Raw genomic sequence first — 9487 nt, forward strand, 5'->3', positions numbered from 1 at the left:
AAGCTGACCAGAAGAATTTAGGGAAAATCACAGCAAGTCATTGCACACAGAAGTAACACTGCTAATTAGCACGCTGTTCTAAGCTCCTGTTCTCCAATTAAGATGCTAGAAACAGAATAAACCAAAACGTATGTTTGTTTGGGTTTTTTGTTTGGTGGTTTTTTTTTTTTTTTTTTTTTTTTTCTGTTTGGTTGATTGGGTTTTTTTTTTTCCTTCACTCTTCATTTATTTGTGTGCTTAACATAGCAACCATTTACTGGACATCTAATGATCTAATGAATGTTGATTCTGAGGAAAAAAATAACAATGCTGTTTTATAGATGACAAAGTCCAAGAAAATTAGCCATATCCACACAACCATTTGGTGGCTCAAACAAGGATGATACACAGTCCAGTCTTGGTCAGAAAGTTTGAGAATCCAGCTCTTCCAGGTAAATTACCTCAGTAGAATTTCTGAAGACTTGGGAGATTTGTTTCCTAGTAAGGAGCCTGTATCAACCTGCTCTCAGATTTCTTCTTGTCTCACAGTGTAATCTAGGCTGGACATGGTGCCGACATTCCTTATGTGTCTATCCACTGTGTTAAGTAGCATCCTCACCATAAGGCTGGGATTGATTCTGAGCATGCCTTTCTAATGATATATGCAATACCAATTTCTCTATCTCCAGTGAGTATGCTTGGGGCTTGGGGTTTTTGTTGTTTTGCTTGGTATTTTTAAAATGCCCCAGCATGTTCAGGCTGGTTTTAAACTCATACATAGCCAAGACCATCTTGAACTTCTAATCCCTGTGCCCCTGCCTCCTATGTGCTAGCATTACAGTTGTGTAGCATCACGTCCAGTTTTCAGTGCTACCAAAGAACAATCCCAGGACTCTGAGTATGCTAGGCAAGCACTCTACCAACTGAGCCATGCCCACAGCCCAAGCTTCTCTGAACAGTCAGGTCAAAGTATAACTAGGCCCCATGACCTCAGAGCTTAGAGGAAGTCTTCAGTACGGTCAGCAAGTCATACCGTAGCAGAGTCTGGCACAAAGAGATAACAATAAACTGTTATTATATCTTAATAATTGTTGATTTGCCTTGTATTATATCATATTTAAGTATACTTACCCACACAGATAATTCATACATCTTAATCAGATGGCTTTGATTGAGGCTTTTAATCAATTTTGAAAATTTAAATGCTCTACAATGAACTACTCAAAAAAATAGTAAAAGGAAATAAATCTATGTTGGGGTCTACAATCCAGCACTGTCATCGTCCTGGAGAAATTTCTCACTAAATCAGGAGGGGAAAATCAAACTTGCATTGAACTGTCTGTGGAAAGAGCCCCTGGTGCAGCCCTTAGACTTCCAAGATGGAAAGATTTGAAACTTTTAAGTGTTCCCTGATGCTCTTTCCAGCCTCCTCCTGGCTCGCTGGGTAGCCTTGGGGGCAAAGTCCTTCTGCCTGTTCATCAAATTAGGTGCCTGCAGCCTGGACCAGAGAACAACTTCCATAAAAGGATTTTAAAAGCTTGATAGAATCCTGAGTTATCTTTAAGAGTTCGAAGACTCTTGAACCAAATAAAAACCCCAAACAATGAGTGAAGTATATAGTAGAAGTTTTTAGAACTCTATATATGTTGTGGAGCCCCTGACTTAGAGGAGACCTCTGTACAGCCTACATGTATTACCTACTGGAGGCTGGAGCAAACAACGTGAGGTGGTGTGGGGATGAGACTGGTACTGGCTACAGTACTGAGTGGATTCAGCAGTTCTATAACTGACAGTGTTTAAGGAAGGCTCATTTGTATGGGTATACAGAAAGCAAGTCAGAGATTCGTCTCATTTGTTCATTCCTGGATGGTTAATTTATGTCTGACACACAGTAGGTACTCAATAAATATTTGTACACTATATCATGGATTGTGCAGAGAGACAAACCACCACCACCTCTCCTTCTCTCCATCTCTCCCTCCATCTCTCTCTGTCTCTTTCTACCTCTGTGTGTGTGTGTGTGTGTGTGTGTGTGTGTCTCTCTCTCTGTGTATCTCTCTATCTCTCTACTTCTCTGTGTATCTCTTTTTCTCTCTCTGCGCTCTCTCTCTGCGCTCTCTCTCTCGCTCTCTCTCTCTCTCCTCTTCCCTAGATAAATGGTCCCTTCCCTGTACAAGCTTCACTTTCAAAAAAAAAAAAAGACCACACTAAACAGTACAGACATCCTGCCAGTGGTCAATTACAAGCACAACTGTGGTAAATTGGGCTGTGGGCCTGAGGGAACTGAACTCAGGTACAATGGTGCTGATGAAAAGCAGCAGGCACAGACATACAGGGCTGCTTAGGTGGGAGACCTCCCATGTTACAATCTGTTGTGTTATTTTATAAATCAAGACTTTCTGCCATCCAACCAATTGTTGGATGAAACAGATGTCCCACTATTCTTTGTCACTGGGCAGACACTGTGTGCTCTTCATTGCCACTCGTCAGATGATTTCATTTTACCTGTGACTGCTCAAAAACTAGCTGGCTTCCCAGAGCCCTAAGAAAACGTGTAAATGAATATAGCTCAACACTATGAGGCGATGCTTTCTCTCTCCCACAATTGGTTCCAATGTGCAGCAGGTGAAAACTACCTATCATTAGAGAAAAGTAAGACCCTCAATTGGCTCAGACACAGGAAGAAGCCAAGTAAGAGAGAAAGATCGAATAACCCACCTGCAATCTTCAAAGATTCATCATAGAACCGAATCAGCAAGCAATGAAAGAACTCTCAGAATGCAAGGAGTCAGTGGCCCAAGACAGTAAAACTTCTTGGCAGACTGGGACAGCTTAGACACAGCCTAAGCTTCCCTAGCTCTGGCCTTACTCTTTCAAATCAAAGCCCTAATATTTTGTTTCTGTCCTACAGCCAAGGTGTAGACCAAAAACCAGAGGCTCTAGTTCAGAGGACTGACTCCCCCAAAGAAACCGTGCATCTTGTGTGACCTGACACAAGCCATCAGGAAGACCGAGGATCTGGCAGATGTGTCTCCTGGAATGGTGGCTTCAGCAATGTCACTGACATGTGTGACTGACTCAACCAAAGATGTTTTCTCTGTAAGCTTCAGTTTCCCCCTTTGCAAAACAAGAATGATAATCCTCTCATACTAACGCATCATGTGAAGATCGTGGTTTTCAAAGTGCTTTGAAGAGGGTAGAAACAATACTCGTGTCTGGCATTTTTAGATGATGCTAAACTCATAGTCATTCACTCTGGTTTAACCAAGCCTGTTCTGTGACCAGTGAGTGTTAAGCCCTTGCAATGGAACAAGATCTCCCTCCACACAGTTACAAGCCAGCAAATTTCCTTCCCCTCCCCCCATAGGCAGAGAAGAAATAGGACCTCCAAGGAGCAGCTATGACCATCTCCCTAGGCTAAGAAACAAGATGTTCCATGGAGCTCCTCTGAGCACCGTTAGGACTCACAATCCAGCCGCCTCCGTCGGTGTCCATGTCGCAGTACACCTGCATGGGCCGGCTGGCATCGCCATTGAGGTAGATGGTGTAGAGCCCGCTGGCAGCGTTGGTGTTCTGCTGAACTTGACTGCAGTCTGAGGGGTGTGGAAAGCGGGCGTCCACTGAGACCAAGCAGAAGGACGGTGTTGTTAGACGGGAAAGAAGAGACATTGCAGCTTTCCCCATTATGAGACAATTCACTTGGTCTGGAGATTACTTCATAGCCTCCTACACTACTTTGCTTTTTCCAATTCTTAGCTCACATATTGATCATGGAACATGTTTTTAGAAGGAAGGCAAGCCAGCCATTACTCTGCTCCCATCAGCCTCTGCAAAGGCACCTTTAAGTTAGGCTCATGTCCCTCAGTGTCCTAGGTCAACTCTCCTAGCTTCCCTACTTCCCTCTTTAGTCACGTCACTGTGGGGTGGGTTGGTTTGCAAACCAGAACCCCATTTTTACTTCTCCATAACTCCACTCTCCTCCCTGGCTGCTCCAATGCCTCTCTGTGTATTGTCACTTAAAGGACTAGATTCCACATTACCTGTAGAAAGGGTGGTAGACACAGTCCGGCTCCGCTGATTACCTTTAAAGGCAACCAAGGAAACAGGATAGGTGACACCCTGTTCCAGGTCTTGCAATTCAAATCTCTGCTGGCCTTTTGGGAGCTCCACCTCCTATAAACAAAAGTGATAACAGACTGTGAGCAACTCAGTTTCTCTCCCCAGCACCCTAGGCATCAGCAGCATTTACATGCATGACTTTAAAAGCGCTCCAAGTGCTCAGTGGCAGCCCAAAATCCCAGCCAGTGTCAGTCACTTTCCTGGAGGGCCATGCCATGGACAGTCCACACTGCTAGAAGGGCTAACTGGGAACTGAGGCTGTGCATGGCCACCACAGGAGCCCCAGCCAGGTTGCCTAGGGACTTGGTCCTTCAGATACCTGGAGAGGCACTGATGATAGCAACTGCTATCAGCAATAGGCTGACAATGTTTGATTAAGAACATGGTTTTAGAAAGAAGGCAAACTGGCCATCATAACTGTGAGACACTGAAGTAGTTGGTATTTCAAGAAACCCTGGATATGCCTTACTCTGTAAACACTGGACTAAACTCTCCAAGCTGGACAGTCAGATGCAGTCATTGTAATAATGAGTAAGTCAAAGTATTCTTTTTTTTCTTTCTTATTTCTTTTTTTATCTGTTTGTTTATTGCTACAGAGAGAACAATGATTTTCTACTGGCCAAGTTTGCTGGACTTCAGAGATTCCCGAGAAAGGCTAGCCCTTAAAATAATGGTCAACTGTTTATTCAGTGGATTTTTTATTGGTGGCCTGGTGTGTGGCTGCACACACTCCGACCCTAGCTGCTTTCCAGACTGTAGGAAGAAGAGCTCAAGCTTGAAGTCAGCCTCAGTTAATTTAGTGAGACCTTGTCATAGACTAAAAATACTAAAAAGGGCTAGGGACAGACATAGTTCAGGGGCAGAACACTTGCCTGACATGTACAGGGCCCTGAGTTCAAGCCTCGCTGAAGCCAAAAATAAAACAAAAGAAAATATTCGCATGAGAAGCATTAATCTAAATGCCTTAGATAAAAAAAAAAAAAGTCTCAGTCCTCCTGGAATGTAAATATATTAAGCAGGCCCAACAATTTACAGAGGAGGAGGAGAAGTGGGGGAGAAGGAGAGGAAGGGTGAGGGGAAGTGGGGAGGAGAAGATAGAGAAGGGAAGGAGCAAGAGGAGGAGCTGCACAGAAGGAGGTGCAGCAGGAAGAGGTGCAGGAGAAGCAGGAGATACAGGAGGAGCTGGTGCTGGAGGAAGTACAGGAGGAAGTGCAGGAAGAGCAGGAGGAAGTAGGAAACAGCAGAGCTAAAGGGTGGAGCTTGGCAATACAGAGCTTGCCTAGTATGCACAAGACCTTGAGTTTGAGCCACTAGAAATTAAAAATAAGCAGTTAAAAAAAAAGAATAATAAAATGGAGAATATGCCAGCAAATGTGTAGTAGTCAGCTAGGAGCAGACACAGAGGTTAGTCCTTACACTGAGAGCACGGCGTTCACAAAGAACTGTCCTTAGCAGGTGACAGATCAGCAGGTCAAGCCAACAAGTTGTTCTACAGGGAGGCTGGGAAGAGAAGGCACCAAGAGAAGTACAAGAAGTCCTCATACCTTCACGGTGCCATTTGGGAACTGGTAGGTCAAAATGTAGCCATCAATTTGAGCAGAGGGGGGTAACCAGGTCAAAACCCCACCAGAATGTGTTACCCCGAACGGACGGAGATTTCTGGGAGGGTCAATTTCTGTAAATGAGAAGCCACATAATTATCGTTCCTAAGCCATGCACAAGTTTAAGTCATCTGTTTTTCTTTTCCTCCTACGAGTTGTCCCATTTCTCATCCAGCCCTCAAGCTGCTGGCAAGTCTGTTCTTGCTCAGAGTCTCCCTAGCCTTTGCCTCCAGAAGTACGGACTTGTGGAGTTCAAGAGGGTCTAGGAATATGGCATTGTGTAGTCTCTAGAGGAAGGAACTCTGGGCCTTGTTTCCCCAGTAGATTCCAAGAGCAGCAGATCTGAGAAGTCTAATTTGGCGCACAGATTCTCTATGGTGGTAGAGCTTCCTGAGTGACTTGGAAAGGTGAGAACCACAGATTGCAAAGGGCCCTGCACAGAGAACCCAGGGATCACTCAAAGGCACCTACCTGTCTGGAGAAGCAATGAAAAACTGGCATCTACTTATGCCTAGCACTGAGAGAGCCCCAAAGACTTAGATACTGCGATTAGGAACCATAATGTGTAAGGGGACTTGGGATAAATTTAAGTTGGTATAAAATACAAAGGTTTATTTCTTAAGCAAGCATCTAAGTGTATGGCCTTCAATATATACCAGTACAGAAATATATATGTTAAATATTTAGATATTTTAAAAGAAAGTGGGTGTGGTCACTCATAACCTGCCAGACCAGCATTCAAGAGGCAGAGCCAGGAGGATTTCAGAGAGCTTGATGCCAGAGACCTTCCTATGAGACTCTTTCTCAGAAACAGAGGGGGAAGGACTGGTGGCTAAGATGGGTACAAACAAAGCTAGAGGTCATGCACAGATGTGTGATCAAAGATTCAAGGGCATGCACAAAAATGAGCATGTGCCAGAGAGTGTGCACGAGTGTGTGAGCATACACCAGAGGGCATGGATGGGTGTGTGAACATGTACCAGAGGGTGTGCATGGGTCTGTGAGCATACACCAGAGGGTGTGTATGGGAGTGTGAGCACACACTGGAAATGTGCATGTGGGTGTGAACACACACTGGAAGTGTGCATGGGGGTATGAGCACACACCAGAGGGCATGCATGGGGGTGTGAGCACACACCAGAGGGTGTGCATGGGGGTATGAGCATACACTGGAAGTGTGCATGGGGGTATGAGCACACACCAGAGGGTGTGCATGGGGGTATGAGCACACACTGGAAGTGTGCATGGGGGTATGAGCACACACCAGAGGGTATGCATGGGTATGTGAGCACACACCAGAGGGTGTGCATGAATGTGTGAGCACACACCAGAGGGCTGGCATGGGGGTGTGAGCACACACCAAATGGTGTGCATGAATATGTGAGCATGTACCATAGACCAGGAAAACGAAAGCTCAGCAAAAATACTAATTCCCACCAAAGCTGGTCAGAATGTTCATATTTTTAAGCAAATAAGATATGAATGGAAATTTCCATTTTGAAGGAAAAAAATCATAAAAGGCGATTCTAATTTAGAACTTCCCAAAACTACATCTCCAGGCTATTTCCTACCCAGTAGCATTTCAGCTGAGAACTGAATTGTAGTATTTTAATAGAAATCAGACAGCTGTTGTTTTGAATTAGGTTGTTTTGACAAATTCTAAGTCTCTGTAATATCAGCTTGGTTTGATTTTGTAAAGCCTAACATCTGGCATGGATCATTCGCTATCCATCACACAGAGAGACTGGATTTCCTTCAGAATCAAACCAGCACATAGTTATAGTTATTAACATATTTTGAGGCAGTTTCTCCCTCCTCTTTGATAAACCACTGTCCCCTGGCTGTGGACTTGGGATGTCTGACTTGGTTAACTTCCTGTTTCTATGGAGCAGGAAGGTGATAGCTTCGTTGTTGTCTTTAAATTTTGGAAAAAGTGGGGCTAGCAACATCTTGCCACTGAGCCTAACAACCTGAGTTCGATCCCAGAACCTGCGTGAAGGAAGGAGAGAACCAACTCCTGAAAGCTGTTCTCTGACCTCCACATGTGTGCTGTGGCATGCTCATATGCAAACATTCATACACAGCGGGGGAGTGGAGGGGGGAAGTGAAGGGGGAAGAAAGGAGAAATGTAATTTAATGGTTTTAAACTGGGGAAAGTAAAGGAATGGGAAGATAAATGGGAGCGAGGAGAGGAGTATGGAAGAGGAAGAGTAGTGGGGGAGATGAAGGGGAGGACAACGGCCATCCATTGCCTCTAGGGAGCCAGATTCTAGGGAGTCTGGAACTAGGGAAAACGGCATCTGGGGTTTGGTTTATAATTTTTTTTTTTACAAATATTTCTAATGTGATTTTTTTTGTTCTTAGTATATTTTAATGTGTGGGGGGTTAATTTTAACTAATAAAAACCATCAAGAAATTTACGGTACCTCTACTGGTCATAGAGAAGATAAATGGACCTTGTTCAAAATGCCTGAAGGGACCACAGACTTTGGGTCCCATGGAGGCCCAGTCAGTTCCTGTTTCTTCTCCCAGCGGGAGCTGAGACCCAACCAGTTTCTAACACAAATCAGGTACAGAGATCCTGGCATCTGGCCTCAGCCAATAGGCTGGGGAAGAATAACTTATACAACTATGTGCCCTCAGTCATACCTAACCTGTCAAAGCACTACCTCAGAAAGAGAACAATGAGGCTGAAGAGAAGTCTCAGTGGGTCAAGTGCTTCACATGCATGCGTGAGAATCTAAGTTCAGATCCTTACTTCCTACATAAAAAGCCATGGGCAGTAACATATATCTGTAATACCAGGACAGAGGAGGCAGAGACAGACAAGATCCATTGAGCTTTACTGACCAAACAGCCTAGCCAAATCAAAGAGAGACCATCTCAAAAAAATAATACGGATAGCAACTGAGAAAGACACCTCATGTCAACCTCTGACCTCCGTGCCCATGAACATATGCATACATGCACTTGAACATGTAAACACATACAACACACACAAGCAAGGTTAATGGAAAACCACTTTGGAAAACATCTTCAGATAAAGCAACCATCCCTCCTCCTCCCCCCCTCACCCTTTTTATAGAGGAAGACTCACTCCTGGAAAGAGTGAAGTATCATAGTACCTGTTAGGGCCTTGGTATCAGCCTTCTTGCTCTCCCGGGCCCCCTTCTGGGCCCACACATGAATGGTATATTCCATGCCTGGTTTCAGGCCTGTCAGGATGGTGCTACTCTGATCCTTTGACACTGGAATCTCCTTAGTCTCTCCATCCGCAGAGGTGTAGCGAACCATGTACCTGTCAATGTTGGCTCGCACCGGGTCCCAGGAGATGGTGGCTGTATTTTCTGTCACTCGGTTGGTCACCAAGTTCTTGGGGCTGTCGATCTCTTTTTTTTAAGATTTAGAAAAGGCTGAGTTTAGAACCATGGAAAAGCATCTCACCACCCCCTTCCACAAGATTTTTCCTCCATTCAAGAGAGCTAATAATAGTATAATTATGACTGGTACAATTGTATCACTAACAGTGGTAAATACAGAAACAAAGAAGATATAGTGGCCCATTCCTGCAATCCTAACAGTTCTGAATCCAGAGGAACACAGACAGTAAGGACAGTCAGGGCTGCATGGTAAGGCACTATTTCAGAAAAAGAAAGAAAGAAAGAAAGAAAGAAAGAAAGAAAGAAAGAAAGAAAGAAAGAAAGAAAGAAAGAAAGAAAGAAAGAAAGGAGGAAGGAAGGAAAGGAAGGAAAGGAAAGGAAAGGAAAGGAAAGGAAAGGAAAGGAAAG

General features: G+C 44.3%; 1 protein-coding gene across 1 annotated transcript in view; it reads right to left on the bottom strand.

Annotated features, from left to right (window-relative positions):
* Tnn (tenascin N) overlaps positions 1-9487 on the bottom strand; it is a 67158-nt gene that overhangs the window by 15513 nt on the left and 42158 nt on the right. Inside the window, exons 15-18 of the mRNA XM_021168992.1 lie at positions 8825-9088; positions 5643-5773; positions 4020-4152; positions 3448-3599 (exon numbers count right to left, since the gene is read on the bottom strand). Of these exons, the coding sequence (XP_021024651.1) occupies positions 3448-3599; positions 4020-4152; positions 5643-5773; positions 8825-9088 (680 nt within the window). The remainder of the gene's footprint in view (positions 1-3447; positions 3600-4019; positions 4153-5642; positions 5774-8824; positions 9089-9487) is intronic.

Source organism: Mus caroli, chromosome 1, assembly GCF_900094665.2.
Source record: "Mus caroli chromosome 1, CAROLI_EIJ_v1.1, whole genome shotgun sequence".
Lineage (NCBI taxonomy): Eukaryota > Metazoa > Chordata > Mammalia > Rodentia > Muridae > Mus > Mus caroli.